This window comes from Cinclus cinclus, chromosome 3, assembly GCF_963662255.1.
Source record: "Cinclus cinclus chromosome 3, bCinCin1.1, whole genome shotgun sequence".
Classification (NCBI taxonomy): Eukaryota; Metazoa; Chordata; class Aves; order Passeriformes; family Cinclidae; genus Cinclus; species Cinclus cinclus.
Window position 1 is genome coordinate 45138343 of NC_085048.1, and position 19507 is coordinate 45157849.

Consider the following 19507-nt stretch of genomic DNA (forward strand, 5'->3'; position numbering starts at 1 on the left):
ATATCTGTAAATCAATAAACATTTTATTTCCAAGGGAAAAAAGGTGTCATCATTAGTTCAGGGAAATTCAGGAGTCGCTTGAATCAAACACCAAATACCAACTGACTTCAGTGACAGGAGGAACTGGCTTTTGGGGTTACGCCATCAAGCTACATTGTGGTCTAGAATCATAATAAATTTTAGTTGTAAACAGTATCAGTATCATTGTGTGTTTAACTTTTTCTGTTCTTTTCTTTACCTTATGTGTACTGACTACAGATGACCAGGTCCTGAATCCCTCAAGCCAAAGGGAACACAGAATATGCATTGGCTATTCTTGTCAGGGTAAGACCCAAATCAGTTACTCAGCAGGTAAGGAAGTAGAAAAATGAATTATAAATATCCTTTAGTAGCTTGTTAGAAATAGACTGTACTGTTCCTAAAAGTTATGATTGGCGAGTTTAAAGATAGATGTACTGTTAAATGAGGAGTATCAGTGTGAAAGAACCCCAAAATAAGGAAAGAATTTGGATCTCTGTGTGTGGGGAGGGTGGTTGTAAGGCAAGACAGTACCAGTTTAATTCCTTGTTAGGTGTATTGCATGATGCTGGGTTTTTAGCATGATTAAACCCTTATTTAAGGCAGGGCAAGCAGAGAGAGTTTGGCAGTAGATCTTGCAGATAAAGAGTGCTGCTCTGCTCTGGGAAGTGGAAGGGGGACCTGAAAGCAGTGGAAGAATACTGGGTCTGCTCTTCAGCAAAATAGAAAACCACAGCATGTGAGTAATCCAATCTTCTGTCATCAAAGTATGTATTCAAGTCATTCTCAGAATAATGATGGGATTACTCACAGGGGGAAGGATAAGTGCTTTTGCTGAACTCATATATCTGGACAGAAGCCACAGTATTCTATGCAGGTCTTATTGGAGGTTTTCTCTGCAAACACTAGAACACCCACAGAATTATAAGGACCATAAAGACTCCTTTCTGTTTTCTATGTAATTATCTCAGAGAAATTCCCTAAACTTAAATTTACTGGTTTTTGCTTGCTTCAAAGCATGTTAATTCTTACTTAGGATATTATTTTCTCCTAAGACCAGGACCAAATTCTAGGACTGTGCAGTGAAGAATAAAATCTTTTATAAGGGGATATAAATCATTATTCTGGTTTCAGAAGTCATTGAAACTAATAAAACTGCAGATAGAATTGGAAAATGTGGCCATTAATTTCTAAAGCATATAGAATATCTACAGTAATATTGATGTCTTTTTGGATGGGTACATGGCAAAGATCAAGGAAGACTTGTTTGGATGAGACCATGCCATGAGAATAGGGACCTAAGAGGGGAAAACACTGATTTCAAACCTGGGAGGACTGAATTCACACAACCCAGGCAAGAGAGGGCTGCTGAACCTCAACATGCAGAGCTTCATGTGCTGCTCCCATCAAAACAAGGGTGATCAAGCAAAAGAGATGCAGATCCTCAGACAAGGAAGAAACCCCCTGGTCTAGAGATAGACTGAAAAAGGGGAGATGGGGAGAAAGCCATAAAAGAAGCAGCCAGAATGATGCATTCCTAACTATCAGTCTTCTATGGTCCAGAGTCATAAGGCAGAACCACTGCACCAACAATAAATGTTGATGCACACATGAGGTGTAGCAGCAGTGGGATGTTTTGACACTTTGACTAAAACTACTACTATTAACTCTTCTATTGATCAGTGTCCTCCAGCAACCGTCTTTTAAATAATATTTTTCTAACTGGTTTTGTGTGATATAATAAGGAAAAATGAGTTACAGACAGCTGATCTATGAGAAAAATGGTGAGTGGAAACCTTTTCTACAAAAAATTAGTAACTACATCCACTTCTGTGCAGAGAGCCTGCATAAGAGCTATATGCCATTTATTCTTTTCTGCTGAGGACTAAGAAGACCTTGCTGGATGCATTTGGCAATGTTGTTGGTCTAGCTCTTAGAAGGTATGAAAAATCTGATGCTAGATCTGAGCTAAGTGAGAAAGGGAGCACTGAAATAATGGTCTGGAATGAATATGACTTTAAATAGGATCAGGCAGTTTAGTTTTACCTAAACTAAAACAGCAGTAGATCCAGTGAACTTTTTTTTTTCTAAACCCCTAAAAAATACATTTTCCATTCAACAGAATGAATATACAAACTATTTGCACATTTTGCAAATAGTATTATTTTTTCAGTCAGAAGCTGTGCCATAGAATACCCTCCTTTGTTAGCAATGGCACCATTTCTAGTAGAAAACTTGAAGGAAAAAAAAAAAAGAAGAAATGAGTTTAAAATTATTGCTATGACCTGGTGCAGTGTTAAGGCTTCTCTCTTGAACTATGACAGAGTTTACTGCATTCTGAAGTCTCAAGCCTATAACTGGCAGCTGCAACAGGGTGAGACTAGGCAGGGTACTTTGTTGTAGGCTTACAAATCTAACTGCAGAAAATGTCAAGCAAAGAACTGGCATATTTGTTTACATACATGTAATCAGGTAGGTTCCAACATTTAGAGTAATCATTCCAACTGGTCATCACAGCAAATCAGACAGGTGTTTTAAAGTCTGAGTAAGTTTGACAAGGGATCTAGAAATCCTGTCAAATTTTCTGCAGTAACTCAGCCGCTTTGAAAAGGTTTCATACAATTGCTCTATTGAAAAGGGAAGACAGAATACAAAGTAAAAGGCATAGATGTTATAGAACAGTTGCATTTCTTGACTACACAGATCTTATAAATTAGATAGTGATTAAAATTGGGAACAGCCATTTTGCTGCTGCTTTATTTGTCAGTGCTGACTCTTTCTTGCCCAAACATCTCTATCTTTTCTAATGCTGCACCACTATGTGCTGGAGCAGTCTTTTCTGAGCAGCTTTTCTTGTTTCTTCCCATTTCTGTAGCTTCCACCAAAGTATTAGTCAATGGTTTTCCCAGTGTTTCTGGAAGCATTATGGTTAATATTCCACTCAGAAGAGCCACGATTCCAACAAGCAACTGGAAGAAATAAACAGTAGCTGTAAAGGTAGATAATTATTTCAAGCTATCCATAGTTTTGATCTTGCTTGAGAGTAAATTTAAAATAAAGCACGAGGAACTGTAAAGCAAAGATCGTAAGTCTTAAATGTTGCCTGTATAAAAGATGTACATTTTGCTGCAGAAATGAAAAGATTATGCAGCAGAATTAATGAAAGATGAAGTGTTTTGTTCACAAGGGATCAATACAGTGCAAGGAGGAATAATTCTGTTTGAATAAACAACACATATTACCTTCATTTGGTATTTCCAGTATCAGGTGTATATTTAAGAACTGATTTTAGGATTGCGTACATTTATTTTTACAGACATGTTCACAGACTTACAGTTTCCCTGCCACCTGTCATCTCAATTCACACTCCAGCTCCTGTGTACCTGTACCTGTGTTCTTGTTCCTTCTCTACACAGCCAGATTGGAATTTCTCAATATGGCTCATTGGCCCAGAGCCACAGACGTGCACGCACATCTGTGCTCAGGAGAGCTCTTCAGTAGATGATGAGCTAGCTGTCAATAGGAATACTTAGCTAAACTCAGTTTCAAAGAAGTGTTAGTTGTGCAGGCATCTACTGACATTTGCACTGGGATCACATTTTGGATTTGTCTATGGTGTGCAGTTCCACAACAACAGCATAAGTGGTGCAAGGATCAGGATAACATGGGGTAGGTAGAAAAACACTCACTTGTTCCAGGAATATCTACTCTTTCCCTTCACATTGCCTTTACCCAGACATTTCTATGTCTTGTTCAATGACACAAATTCCCACTTTGTTCCTCTGGGTACAGCATTAAACCCCTGACAGTCCTCCAACACCAGGTTATAAATGACCCCATTCTTTCCTGATAGAAAAGCTTTCCCACAGAACATCATGCCTTGTCTCAGTGTTTTTCCATTCTGCGACTGTGAACTTTGATGCTGTATTATCCTTATCTTGCCCTGTGCTGATTCTGAAGTTTGTCCTTTGTTTAATGCTTTCTTCCCAAGGAGAACATTTGGAATGTTCACTGAGAGACTGCCTCCGTCTCTCACACAGAGCTTGAGACAAGAACTGCCCAGCTACCATCTGCAGCTAAGCCAGACTTTAAGTCAGAAAGGTGCTTTAAAATCAGAATTCCCTACTGTAACCTTGAACAGTGCTATTTGCATGCCCATGCACCATGCTGGTTTCGCTTCTCTTCCCTTCCAAAAAAAAAAAAGGGGGGACAGTTTCTCTCTTGTGCTTTTCTGAGAAGCTAAAGACACACTGTTGCATACCCTCCTTTTTGTATTTGCAGTAAATATAGAGGCAGACAAAAACCCATCAAAATTCTATTAAATACTCTAAATTACAGTGAAAATAAAAGTCATGGTCTTACTATGAAAGTTTAAAAAGAGATCCTAGCAGTAATAGGAGTAGAGGAAATGGAACAAATCCTTCTAGACATATGTGACGGGAGTGATATTTAAAAATATATTCCAAAATATTAAAATCTCATCTCTGGGTGTCAAATTTCTTCTCTACTATTCAGACAAGATTTTCTGTCCTGGAAAGACAGGATGAATTGACGCATGGCAGCTATTCCACATTCCCTCATTTATGTACACACTTTAGTCTGTCAGAAGTTTATAACTAAGGATATTGGGGTCTGTAAAGGTTATGGAATCTTATGGGCACCCATAAATTTGGAGTGTATGAGAACTGGGTCACTAGTAACACTCAAAAGAACAAGCTTAAAGTAACACTGTGTGCTTTGAATATGTGTGTCTTTTCTCTTTTTGTTATTCTTTTTAGATACTTGGCATTCTTCTCATGTTTTCCCTCCTCATGAACCTACCTCTCATTCCCCTGAGAACTCTCACTATTCTGTAAGTGTACACACCACCATCTTTCCTGCCTGTTCATCTGAGCTCTCATAACTCTATTTCATCCCATGTTAGTTTCCTTTTTTTTCCTCCATGTGAAAGCTGATGCAAGCTGAGTAATTCAGTACATTTCCCTTCTCCCTGACCCTCAAAGCATTTTCCAGTATTTCCTACAACAGAGCATGAAACAATTAAGTCACAGTGTATAAATACAAGGACTTCTCAAATGTCATCTACCTTTTCAAGGGCAGTAGCTACACTTATCAATGAAGTGACTCACATTTAGTAAAAGCAACTCTTGCAATCTTGGCACACTTCTTATGGCATCTGACTTAATTTAGCCCTCTGCTTGCTCACTGCAAATGTGTGCATTTTTTATGTATGTATTTACTATTTAAAATACATAATTGAGTATCAGAAAATGTTCTCCTGATATGGTTCAAATGCTTATGTGTACAAAAGAAGTGTATTTGTGTTATTGTACAAGGTATTTGACTATGTTTAAGTATGTTGAAGTTAATTTGACAGGCATACCTGCTTAAATGCACTGTGTTTTCAGGGTGTTAATTTGAAATCTGACTTTCTCTTAGTCAAACTTTTAAAGTGTTCCCAACACTTCAGTACAACCAGCAGCTTCTAACAGCTACCATAGAATCCTTCAGAAAATATTTACCATCATTTTTCTTATGTCCTCTTCCCTTTCTGGAGCAACATTTATAATTCTGCAGTGGTCTAAGACTAGGACTTGATATATATACTCCAGAACAAAAGATAATTTGAATTAAATATCCCTTCAAAATAATACCTTTACTTCTGAGAACAAATTACTATTATAGCCTCCTTTTAATAGTTATATTTATGTTCGCATCTGATGGCTCTGAACCAATCTAACGTGATCTTATCGACAAAATTCCTACTTCAACTAAAAAGGTTATATTTTGACATGAAAAAACGATAGTATTTGACAGAGTGTTTGTATTCACTTATTAACAACAGTGTGGGCTTTTTAAATCTCTAATTTATGGTTTTTGTCTGAGAGAAAAATCAAGCCTCTTAAAGGGCTATTGCAACATAATTCTTAACAGCTGAGAAACAGAAATAGGTTATATAAGAACAGTTGTTTTACTGCACATTCTCTATAAAGTTGTCACATGAAAAACATACTTTGCAAGTTATTCAAGATTTATAGGCACTCAAATAAGATGCTTGCAGTACTCATAGGCGGCATAACTGTGCATGAGGCAGAGTGCCAAACAAATAGCAGTAGTAACTGTTCAACAATGTTTGCAATAGATCAGGGTGATGTGTATCAGTTTACTTACAAATGTTATCCATTTGATTTCGCATCCATTCCAAAACACTTACTTGACCTGAGATTTGGCACACTATGCTCCAACTCAGGACAAGCCTATTTAATAAATTGACAAATGCTCTATAACAGGAGCTAATAATGGAAACATGTTCACTGTGAACTACTACTCAACTCTACAAAAATTCTGGATACTTTTTATACCCTGAGAGTTGTTCATAGCTGAAATAATTCCTGTGTTTATATTGCCACTTGCACCGCTCTCCAAAATGTTTGAGCACTCCCCTGTCTGTGGTTTAACTGCAGCACTTCTGCACAGATAAATTTTATTTCATCCAGTAAAGGCAAAATGCTGACAAGAGGAAAAAAGAAATGTTCTCCCATGACCTGTCTGCTGCGTAAATGTTTCTTAGTCTTTTCTGGCATCATATCTTGATTTGTGATTAGACACTGTTGAGAAAGAAAACACTTTTAGGAACTTGAGGAAATAAATTTGTTTGTGGTCTCCTTCATCCTCTTTGCTTTCATTGAAAACAACCAAAAGTAATTAATTTAAATAATGAAGTGAGCTCACAAGAATTCTCTGAAACAATCCCTAGCATCTATAATTAAAATTTTATAGTTGCCAAATCAAAGGGACACAATGCCCTTGTTTAGGAAACTCCAATATGGTGGATAAAATTTGACTAAGAATCCAGGATAAAGACACATCCCATTGCACTTTCACTTTCTGACTTGTATAATTTACATATAACAGCAGTGCCCTAGTCACAGTGAATTCTAAGGGGTCTTTGAAAGAGTTCAGACTATTTAAAATCATTAATAAACATTTCTTTCCTTAAAACTTTAATACAAACTTTGTAATTCCATCTGGAATATATATATATTATATATTATATATATAAATATATATTCCTATATATTTACATATATAGGTGTAATTTATCCTTCAGGAGAAAAAATGGATTGAATTGCTGCAGGATTTCTAAACAGCAAATGCTTCTTAACAGAAATGCAGTGAAGAAACTTGATTCATGTGTGACCAGGAAACGCATAAAATATTTTGTCCAAAATGGATCTACTACATAATGCCCGAAGTACACAAAAAAATGGTCCCACCTCTCTTTTCTGGGGCAACTGGTGATAAAAACATCCCAAAAAACTAATAGTAACCTGACCTGGAGTTACCTAAAAAAAAAGTAAGATGTGCTTAAGCAGTACAAGGTTCTGTAGCTTGTCAAAGTCACCTTGAAATTCATCAATAGACCATTTCTTTCTCTATCTCATTAATTGTTTCATTCAGTTCTGGTGAAAAACACAGAACAGGAGCTTTGGGACAGGTGTGGAGACCAAATATAGTAAGCACAAAACCTTCTTGGTCTTTTGGGAGGCTATTCCAAAGATGCAGTGTCCCAAAGAAGCCATGGGAAATGTTAAGGCATGATGTAAGAAAATCGAGCCATCCATGCTGAGTTCAGGAATGGAAGAACTATGCCTTTGAAAAATAAGTGAAACTAAATCAGGACCATGGTCAAAAACTGCAGGACTGCAAAAAAATCTGGACTATGACATTTCTTAAAGGTGACATGGTAGATGCAGAATATTTTTATCAATTTTATACTAGGATTCAGAGCATAAATGTTTTTCTGTCTTCCATCATAAAAACTTTTCAGAATATTTCAGTGATTCAAAGTCTCCCTTTTGGTTTAGCAGCATATTTTTTAACAATATGGGGCTACTAGTCTTTGGGACTTAAAAATTTCAAACAAGAATGGTTTATTCAATTTTCTTTTTGAAATAAGTGTTCAGCTTTTTGTTCCAACATACTTGGTGAGTTACTAAAGAGAAAACAAGTGACACGTACACCTTTTCAAAAAACATTCACCATTGAAATAAATACCTACAAGTGGCATGAAAATCCAAACACTTCTCAGATATACACAGAAAGGAGCAACCACACTTCCTACACGGCACATCATGCTTCCACTTCCAACAGCAAGTGATCTAGACAGAAAAGAATTTGAGTAAGAATTCTGGCAGTTAAAGGAAACAATTGAAAATGCACAGACACTTAAAACTTCGGTAGGATTTGTGTCTTTAAGCAAATATACTAGGAAGATGTTGCTATGCCAGTGCAAATTTATATTGTAGTGAAATTCAGCCGCTTCTGTAATCAAGACTTAAAATATAATTATCATTCAGCACAGATCACAGGATAAATAACAGGGGCTTATAAGAAAGACATAACAAATGTTAAAGAAAGTATTGAGTATTCTTCTAGTTCCCCAGTGGAACCTATCAATACACATGGAATGCAAAATAAATAAAAAAACTATGGTACAGCCAAACTCCAGACAGCTCTGAGGCAGCTGAGGAACTCATTCCATCCCAATTCTTTCAGATCACCAGCACTGATGCCAAGAGCTGCTGGATCTGATGTAGAATAACAAAGGGAATTAAATAACTTCAAATTAATGAAAAACACATAACTGACTAAAGTTCTTACCTTACAATTGTTGGGTACAGTTCTGCTGTGTAGAGATATATAAGGCCAAATGCCACACCTATGGAAAATTTTCCAGCCATATTTGCTAAGATAATTAATATATTGAAATCCTGAAAGAGAGCACAAATAAATATATCACCAGAAAATAACACCCTTCCAAACAAAATTTACATTCTTCAGAAGTTGTGACCCTTCTTTAAACAACAAGCAATATTCATTGCTTGGTTTTTAAAAATTGCTCAATAAGTTACTAGTTTCCATATCACTTTTTACCAGTCCTGGTTCACTGAAGCCCTGGGAGCATTTTACATGCGACTCCAGCAACAGCAGTGAAACTTGTACTGAAAACACAGAAATCTATCTTAGACTGGCAGCTGCAACTTAGAACCAGCCTTTAGTTAACTGTTCTATGATTTAGAAAGAGCAGCTGCATCTACCAACTTTAAGACCCTTTAAAATAAATTTCTGCTATAGGAACACTTCCAACCATACGTGACTAACCTGAGGTATGAACATAATTAAAACACAGATCAGTGCACTTAAAATAAGGAACGGAATGAGTGTGTTTCTCCTTCCCAGTTTGTCCATGGCAACGCAAGCAATGATATAGCAAGGCAACTCCACAGCACCTGTCAGTATGAAATTATCTCAGTTTAAGTCATTATTACACATATTCATCTTATAACTGTAACTTCCTCTTTATGAGGAATTTATCTGATCTCAGGGGTAAAATCCAAAGATAACCAGTGTGTTTGGCTAGTTCACTTGGTTACAGAAAGTGTGACAGAAAGCAGAGAACAGCCTTCTGTAAATACAGAAGTGGGAGTGGAGAAGGACAAGAGAAACAGGTTTCACAGCACAGAGCAGCTCCAGTTCTCTTTGGGGTGGAAAATTACAGAAAAGAGCAAGGCCACAGTTCTGTTTCTATGACACTGACGCTTCTGTCTGAAAGCTCTACATTTGCTGCTCTTCTCCTTCAGGTATTTTCCCATTAACAGCTCAAATGTGCCCACAGGGAATATTGCTAGTGTCACACCGACACACCTCTCAGGATTTACCAGCTTCCACCTGGACAGGGAACAGTAGCCACAGGTGCCTTGCCTTCCCCAGCATCAGCTCAAAAGCATCCCAAAGTAAAAGGCAAGCAAGGTCTGTCCACATCCATTTTTCTGAGTAAGCCCCACTAATACAGAGTACAGTTCCAGCTTTCTCCCTTGTCTATGATAAAAGAGGGCTTACAATATCCCACTCTTACTACACATCATTCCTTCCTAATGTGTCTTTGCAGAGAAAAACTTCCACTCTAAAGCATCTGGCATTTGGCTAGACCTGTTTGCACTGTGTAAACAGGATTTGCCCCTAGACAAATAATACTGAACCAAAGCCAGTTTGGACATGTTTTAAGCCAATTTCCTCAGGAAGCATGCTATAATGTCCAATATAAAATCAAGGAAGAACATAAGATGCAGCCCTGAACAGCCTGAATTCCTTTATTGAGTACATATAGCATGTCAATACACCTACAATATCAGGAAACGATCTTTTGGGGCTGTGCTGGAAAAAGCAGGTTGTAATTATTTGGTGTCTGTTAGTCTGCTAAAGTATTTTTTAGAAGAGGTGGGCACAGTGTACTCCAAAATAGCAGTTTAGTTATTTGTGCAATACCTGCTCCCTCTCTTCAACACATCAGTCTAACAATACACTGTAACACATGACAAAACAAACTGGAATAGTGAGAGCCCCGGTCCTTCTGTGAGCCTGTATACACGATCAGTCACATTCACTCCACTGAGAGTGCTCAGCTGCACCAAGCAAAGCACATGATTTAATTATTCACTGGCTCAGAGCTGCATGTGTGATCTAGAGTCTTCTGAAGTCAGTGTAATATTTCCACTGGTGTTAACAAACTCTGGATCAGGACTTGAATGCACAGACCTGCCTTTATAAACAACTTACATGCCAGAGAAAGACTGCAGCCAGAATGATAAAATAAGAGTATTACAACTTAATTAAAAATACACTTTGGAGTAAACTAAAATTACTTTCTTCTGACAATTATGACTATGTTTTCTACACAGACAAACTCAATATATTGGTAAGTGATAAAAGGAATACTTTTTTTTCTCCCATTTTACTAGTTTATGCCTTTAACAGAGCTATGTGAATGTTGTGTTGCTTGTCTGATTCCCCTGGTGTTTGTGTGGATCTGCTATAAGCTTCCGGGGCAAAGAAAAGACAAGCCAGAATATGGTTTTACAATCAGAAAGTGCGCCAACAAATTCTGTGCACCAACAAATTCTGATTTTCTTTTTTCTCAGATGCAGTGAAATTTGGAGTGACTGATACTCCTCCTGTGTTAGTCAACTTTATGAAGAGTTAGCAAGAAACTTTTCAAACAAGGTTCACAATTGAATGAACAGAGTAAAAAATTTGCTGTCAAATCTATAGACATTTATAAAACTTATGTCCCAGTTCTGTAATTAACAGAATGAGGTACAAAAATACTTACCTATGAGAAAGAGGTTTAAATATTCATTGCCTCCTAGACTGACAGAACTGAGGGAGAAGACGTAGTACCCCAAGCTCCCAGTGAACCAGATCAGCCAGACTGTGATGGTCCTTCTTGCAATTTGCCAGTTACAAAACAGGTCTAAGATGTTGTGCTTCTTTGTTGAGGATGTATCATTATCACTCGTTCTGCCACTGGCTAGATCATCTTGTTGGACTGAGCACAGTTCAGAAACTTTGCAGGGAGTGCTGACTTTATTCCATCTTGCTATTGTATCAATCACTTTTTGTGCATCTTCATATCTTTCCTCTGACAGGAGCCAAAAAGGTGTTTCTGGGAGCATCCAGCAGCACAAGACAAAGGGAAGAGTTGCTATGGAGAGAAATATCTGATAGACCCACCAGGTTCGAACCAAAAATCCCACGAGTGCCACAACCATAATTCCCATTGCAAAAAAAGCATGGACATGCATAGAAGCCCAGGTTCGTGCTTTAATGCCAACAAATTCAGTCACATAAACAAAAGCCACAACCAGATAGCCACTTGAAACCTAGGAGGGTGAGAGAGAGAAAAGAGAAGAAGGAAAAAAAAAACAACAGAGTGAGATTTGTTTCTACTCTCCTTGTGCCCCAGTAGTAAAAACAATCAGCTAACAATATTCCACATCTGTGTATGCTTAATTGTCACTGTCCTGGCCTGTCTCACACTGACAGAAAAAAAGGCAACCATGAAAATGAATCAGTTGTAGAAAAAATGCACTCAAACCTTCAGACTGCCTGCACACTATTTAAAAATATGAAGTGAATTTGGATGCTTCTCTGTAGTGGGGGACAGCCAGCAAGAGACACCTGTGAAGAAACTTAATTTGCTGATGTCATTAAGTCCGTCTCCTCCAAAAATCAGGTCCCTTAATGACATCACAAACTGGATGCCTGGGAAAGAGAGGTCCCATGAAGTAATTGTCACTTCTGAAAATCTTGATCTCGTCTTTTAAGCAGACTGTTAATAACCTGCATGTCAGAAAACTGCACATTTATGAAGAGTTACCTTCCACACTCTTGTAAAATATCTCATTAAATCAAAGTTTTTACAATATTGGAAGAGAATCCCATATATATACACAATTACAGGTTCTCATATGGTATCAAGTGAATGCAATTACTGGCATGTCCTGCATAATAGTATTTCTTCATTGAAAATATATATATATATTATTCATTATATATATTCCAATTTCTCAAATATCTCAACACCAAATTCCTGGTATCTTAAAATATTTCAAAACACAGCTACAGAACATAGACTAGAAAATATTTCAGTATACTGTTTTTTTTAATAAATTTTTCTGTTAACAATATTCTAGCTAATAATCTTCTATTCTGAACCCACTGGTAGGAAAGCTGCACTGATCCCAGTGGCATGGGGCTAGAGTTTAAGACTGCACCTTGCAAATCAGTCCCAGTGGTCAGATAAAACCTACAGCATTGGTCTGGTCAGAGCTCTTTGCTTTTCTAAACTACCACAGGACCGGGCACCAACAGCCAAGGGAGTCAGCAGAGGGGCTCTTGTAGATCTCACTGTTCAAGGCTGACATGGTGCAGTTTATCCTGCTAGGAAATTCAGCCAAATGGAGTTCCAGGTACAAAGTCCTGTCTTGACTAATGTACTGTCAGCAGGAACAAAACTAATTATGGGAATATTTTCAAATATTTAACGCATGTGAAATAAGTCAGATGATTTTTTTTTTGTGATGGCATTCTAATTTCTTTATGCATTATGTAATAAAAAGCTCAATAATGTACTTTGGGCTGTAAAATAGTTATTTAAAATTGGTTACTATGTATAAATATTGAATATATGTCAGATACTGGATGTATACTACACACACGTAAAATTGTGTGTGTGGGTCTGCATAAACTCATATACTGAAATACCCTTAAGTACAGTATAAAACATCTAGGTGTCAAACATGTCTGCTTATGTACTTAGCATTCCAGATACGGCTTAAAAGACCAAAGAGATGCATGGAAGAGAAAAATGTGCATCTCTCCTCCATCACTGAAAACAGTAGAGATAAAAATAATACTTATTACAGATTTGCTAGTTTAAGAAAAAATATATTCCATTTCTAACAATAAGGAGAAATGCGACAGCAGCTGCAATGCAGAATCCAGAGTTTGCTGCTCACACTTGGTATTTAATTACCAGTCCAGCAGAGGTTGGGATGGAGGAAGTATCAAACACTGCTCCATACAGACGCTTTCTATAAATTCAAAGAGGAAAACTGCTGTGGTCCAAGAACATTCAGACTCTCCCTGCTCTGCTGAAATAAGTGCAACAGATGGGGCTTTAGAATAATGAAGTAGGGGAGGAAATAATAACAAAAGGGAGGTTTTCCTGAGAAGGGGTAAGAAAAAGGAAATGGCAAAAGGGCCAGGGTGAACATCCTTTCTTACCATAGCGAGGAGAAAGCGCACAATCACAAAACTGTAGTAGTCAAACGTGAAGGCCACTGCGATGCCAAACACAAACTGACCAGCACTTGTGAACCATATAACACGCTGTCTTCCCAGTCTGCAAATCACAGCAGTAATAAAACCATTAATAACCACAAACATTCTATTAAAATACACCTGCAACTCCAGAGAGCCTAGATGCAAGTTAGTAACTCACCACTCTGGTTTAGTTACCTGTATTAATTTGTCAGTAATTCCAGCTTCCAAGAAAAAGGATGAATGGAACTTCCATTCCACAATTCTTGGCTGGAAGCAATGTGCAGTGAGCATTATACATGTTCCCCTCCTGTTTTAACTGCTACATAACTGATTGGTAAATTTACTCTTATTTATGAGGCACATATATCAATTTTTCAGGTATTTTATATTAAGTAGCATTATGTTAATAATTTTTTGAAAAAAGTTAGCTGTGATAACACGTGCCATCTTTTGTCGAAGTAACAGCCAATTCTGATAGTAATGAAAGGTTTCTGTAACATATCTTCATCCAGTTCTTTAAAACTGAATTCTCTTACAAATGACAATCACATAATTTTCTGATCTCTGACAGCATATATTCATGCATATAAAACCACAGAAATCCAGGAAGAAAGTAAACTAATGACAAAAGATATCATGTCAAATACTAGCTTCAGCAGTAGATATACACAACTTTATTGAGAGTTCACTACATTTCATTTGCTACATTCTATCTACAAATGCTCTGTAACACAAATCACTTGGAATTATTTTTCTTCCCTGATAATAATTCTTTGGTCTCTTATGATATCCTCCATTGCAAGCTGCTTTTCAAAAATAAGGATATTACTTTTAGACAGAGAGTTTGAGGACTTTTGGAATGGGTTTTTTTGCGAGTATTTCGTACTCCAATAAAATTCCTCCTGTTTTTCTCCAGCCTTGACCTGGAGTCATGATTTGGTCTTTGATCCCTGCCAGAAAAGATCGCAATAAGACTTAGATATCAGACCTCTTCTTTTGGGAAATCTGTTATTTGGTAATGGGAGGGACACAGAAACTTATTTCCCTTGAGCCAGGATGTGTCAGAAAATAATATCTTTCAGCTGTACATTCTGCAGTTGTAAATCTGCAACTCAGAATGTGTGTATTATCTTAACTGGTTGTCCATGGGTTGAATTAATGGAAATGAGAACAATAAAATCCTAACCTTATAAATCATGTCCAAGTATTAATTAATAAAGTTATGAATTATTTAAAGGGACTCAAAACAGATGTTCGCATTATATTCTGGTTTTGTATTAAATACAGTTTTACAAAGCCTGGGACTGGGAGGCAGATTGATTCCATGTGTTCTAAAAGCCAAATTAAAAAAAAAAAAAGTTCATCATTGCTTTTGCATTCCCGTGTTGTGACTGTCACACTGTAGTGTTGTGCTAATGAAGGAAAATCAGAAAACAACACGCCTGATCTCCTTTTTCTGCTTACACTGTTAGATGTGGGGTGAAACGTCTCTCTCCACCCAACAGGGCTGTCAGTCAAACAGCTCCTTTATAGAAAGACATAAATAACTCTAAACCAGCCTTTAAAGCAGAGCACAGGTACAGAAAGTACCCAAGACAAAGCTAAGTTCAACACTGCTTGGATATTTGATTCTCATATGGAGAGATGAGCATGGCTGGGTGTTCTTCTGAGGCAGGAATATGCCTGTTTGTATTGAGAGAGAAAACCAACTGAGGCAGGCAGCCACAGATGTACACCCTGAGGCTAACTGTTGCTTCTGAGTCCAGCTCTGATGCAGGTTTTCAGTGCATGTTCCAAGATAACACCCATGGAGGAGGCGTTGAATGGGAACGGGCCTTGGAACCGTGAGCCAGAGACTGCTCGGGTCAAGTCCCTCCAGGACTGGTGCTCCTCAAGCTCAAACAGAACTTTGTACATGCTGGTAAATAAGTGAAGCTACAGCACAGCTCACCCATTCCTACTTTTCCTCTTATGTTCACAAGCTTTCAAGAGACTGAAGTTTAAGCTAATTTTTCAGGGAAAACCTACAACTGGACAGCAAGGAAAAATAGTATATGGGTGTTTATTTTAAGAAGGTGGGGCTTGATTAAAGCCTCAAAGCCTTTGCATCAACCCCATTGAGCTGTACTCACGACAGAGGTTAGGAAAGGTGATTTTCAAATACATGATATATAACCTTCTAGTGGCCCTTCATCTGTTTGTCATAGTGCAAAATTAAAATCTGCATTTCCATAAGGAACCACTTCTCGTGAAAAATGAGGTGAAAATCTACTCCCAGGTTTTACCATTGCTGTTACGATGAGCTATTGCTATTCCTTTCAAAATAAGTAAACAAACAAACAAATCAATAAAAATCTAAAGGCATATGCTAGCTGCACAGGGCAATTTCAGGGATCAAGGCCTAGAGCAATGGATGACCAAGTATGAAAATGTTTTTAAAGTAAATTACTTGAGAATACATTTTAAAATTAGTACATGTTATAGAAAAAAAGAAAAAAAAGTTAAACAGAGGTGTGAATAAAGCAATATCCAAACCTCCTGAATGTTGCATATCCAGTTATGAATACACAATAAATGGAAACAACAAAAACAGGTAGAAACTCGTGGAGTTACTGTAGTCTGAAGCTACAGTTTTCAGAGGGTGGCACTTTACCTGTCAGCAACGTCACCAAAAATCACTGCTCCAATCAAGACTCCAAGCATGAACGTGGGCTGGATTAATTTTGCAAGCCATTCTCGGTCACAGACCAGATCCCACTGCGTAACAACAGTGCTCTTCCACTTTGTATCATCATAGAGAAATCCATCAGAACAAGGAAATACAGACTTGTTGCCTTTGTATTCATATGCCAGATCCAAACTTACTTCTCGTTTGGACCTGCTGCATTGATCAAGTTCCCAAATTTCTCCATTTTCCAGCTGGACTACAATGTAATTTTCTGTTGATGTCCACAGTGTCCAGATGTCCTCTATACTTGATGCAGAGGAGTTGTGGAAAAGAACACTACTCACATTTCCAGGGAACCCACATACAAAGTTAGGAGTAACAGCCATGAACACAGATGCTAAGTAATGGATACCACATGACATAGCTTGAAAGACAGATGCAAAATAAACATATGCTTGAAATCTGTAAAGGGAAAGAAAACATTTTACTGAGGAAAAGCCCACTATACATGAAAAAATATACTCAGCATAATTGTTTCGGCAGATCAGTAAATGGAGGTATCATCGATGTGTCCAGTGTTTTGTTGTGTGGTGCTTCTTCAGTATTTGCTAAGCTCTGCAAGAGACCAAAGATGAGAAAAAGATCCACAGTAATCTGTTGTTAAGAAATGAGTGCTGCTCTTAGTTATGTGTTTAGTCATACAGAGAAGACTATTTAAAATGAAACAATTCTGACCTTAAGCAGTTAGTTTGAAGCAACCTTCCACCCTCCAATTCTCCGTAGCACATCCCCTTAAAATAAGGCCTTAGATTATTTGAATGGTTAAATATACCAAAATGTTGCAACTTCAGGTTCTTAGGGATAGAGGCATGTGCATCAAATAAAACAAACCAAACATATTACACCCCTCATTTCATCTAGTTGTATCTCTATAACTGTATTCCATCTATTTTCCATCTCTCTTTATTTCAGCCTAAAGACAAAGAGAGAATACGTGTAGACACACGTAGAAGATAGAATCTGAACAATGTGAAATGTTTTGTACCAAAACAGAGCTCTGAACTGGGTTGGGTTTTGGCTTAAACAGGGTGTGCAATTATCCATTAAAGATTGTATCATAAAGCAAACCTAGTAAAAGAATGTTTTATGCATAGCCTGAATTTCGGCATTTTAACAGCTTTTAAAACTTGCTTGAGATGCAAGAAAATCTTAGTATAAAAATTGCACATGTATTCAGAATTTCAAAGGACTTGCAATGAACTCTAGTGTCACTGTATGCAAATTCTGGACAGTTTCTGGTAATTTAAGCATAAGGAGTCATTTTCTCAATTTAATGCTCAAATTATGCCTATAATTAGCATAACATCTGTTCAGAAAAAAAACAAAATACTTTTGTTCTCCTTCCTTTTTTATTCCTGAAGGCCTATCAATTGCAATAATTTGAAGCATTCAATGAGCTTCTACACGTATAGTCTTACTGCAGGAAGCAGCCAGCCTTGGCAGTGTGGAACAAAGAGCAGATTTTTTTTTTTTACATGATCAGAGATTATCTCTACTGAAGTTATAGGAAATAATGTCTAAAACCAATTACTTTGAAATGTCTTTTTTGAAAAGTCAGAGCAATTCCAATCCCTGTAACAAATGCAGACTCTAGATACTCCTCTCCAAAATGTATCCAGCCTTGAATTCCCATGATAGAAATCTCAACAGCACATAGCCTAGGACTTTTAAATCTATCATCAACATTTCTAAAATATTTTGAAACTATCTATAAGCAAAGTATTGAAGCAGAATTTACTGGCTACATTGTTTTAATACACAATCTTTCCAATAAAACACTCTTGTAAAACACATCTCCATTCACCATCCTCATTCTCCACCTTTTATCTTGATTCTAATTTCTTCCCTTGGTAAATGTAAAACTGGTGACCTGCCTATCCTGTCCTTCTAATGGCATTTGACATTGCTGTTGTTCTGCTGCAGTGCTTTTTATCCCCCTTTCTCTTGACTAACAGCTCTATTGACTTTTCTACAGCAGTCAGAGGAGTGAGCTGAATTGCTAAACCCACAGTGGCAGCTCAAAATCTGGCTACACTTCCCTCTGGAGGATACTGCAAGGCAATCCTCACACAGGTGCTGTGCTGGTCTTTCCCAAACAAAACCGAGAGATATGGTCAGGAGAAACTGAACATAACCACAGCAACACTTTTAAGTCTATCCATTCTCTCTCAAGAGAACAGCTTCTTGGGGATTAAGTAGCTAGCCATAGATCAAAGCAAGGCTGAAACAGCTCTGAAAGGCATTTGGGTTATCTTAGACCATAAAAAAGCAAAGGTTATTTTGAAATGTAACTCTTGGGACTCTATTGTTGCAAACAAATATGGTCAACAATGTTTTTTAGTTCCTCTTTCCTAGTTTCATTTTAAACTGCTCCCATCAAAAGGCACAAACTCATTTTAAAAATAGCAGAGTACAACCAAATTCAACAGCCTGGGCTACTGTTGCAATATGTAGAACACTAGAAAGAGGTAATAGTAAATTAAACCTCTAGAAGCTGACACTTATATCTTCTACTAGCTAGTAAAAAGTGGCATACTTGGAAACAGGGTCCCCAGTATTTGCAATATCTGTCATTATGCATTAGAAAATTGCACTGCCAAATAATCTACTTGGTATTTCTGAGAGAGAGGAAGAATGAAATAATTTCAAACTCCCACACACACTTCTTGAGTTTCCTAATTAGTTCTTGCAATACAAGAAATATCAAGATCGCAATTTCTCTTCATCTCAGTAAGAGTGAGTAGGAAAAATATATTTATGCCTTTTTTTGTCAGAGAGGCTTCAAGGGAGAAAACTGCTTTTAAGGATAGTCTTAGAAGATGGCATGAAACAATGCACTGCACAAATTTTAACAAATTCAAAGCCCAACAATATGACCAGGGCTATGAGCACGTCTAGTTAATCTCTGCTCTCACTACTCACTTGAGATTTTTATCTTATCTCTTCCTGAACATTTCTTGTGATCATACTTCAATGACCATTTTGAAAGAATGCTCCACTGTCAAATCTTTCTGCTGGGAAGTTTCTCATTAAATCTAATCTCTATGTCCCCTTTTCAAGTATAGAACTATTATTAGCTTATAAAACACCCTG

The 19507-nt window shown here is 37.3% G+C and overlaps 1 protein-coding gene across 1 annotated transcript; it reads right to left on the reverse strand.

Moving 5' to 3' along the window:
* Nucleotides 1–2774: 2774 nt before the first annotated feature.
* SLC22A16 (solute carrier family 22 member 16) lies at nucleotides 2775–16847 on the reverse strand. The gene is made up of 7 exons (XM_062488735.1): nucleotides 16340–16847; nucleotides 13648–13765; nucleotides 11192–11741; nucleotides 9184–9311; nucleotides 8683–8792; nucleotides 8081–8180; nucleotides 2775–2987 (listed from the first exon to the last, which is right to left on the reverse strand). The coding sequence occupies exons 1-7, from the start codon at nucleotides 16774–16776 to the stop codon at nucleotides 2775–2777; spliced, it is 1656 nt and encodes a 551-aa protein (XP_062344719.1). The 5' UTR covers nucleotides 16777–16847.
* Between the last annotated feature and the right edge of the window lie 2660 nt (nucleotides 16848–19507).

Excerpts from the sequence above, each read along its gene's own strand:
- SLC22A16 (XM_062488735.1), bottom strand. The coding sequence starts at position 16,776 with ATGTCATGTGGTATCCATTACTTAGCATCTGTGTTCATGGCTGTTACT. Across the intron at positions 11,742-13,647 it reads TGCGCTTTCTCCTCGCTATG|GTTTCAAGTGGCTATCTGGT; the intron begins GTAAGAAAGGAT and ends TCACCCTCCTAG. Across the intron at positions 9,312-11,191 it reads TTTAAACCTCTTTCTCATAG|GTGCTGTGGAGTTGCCTTGC; the intron begins GTAAGTATTTTT and ends TCATACTGACAG.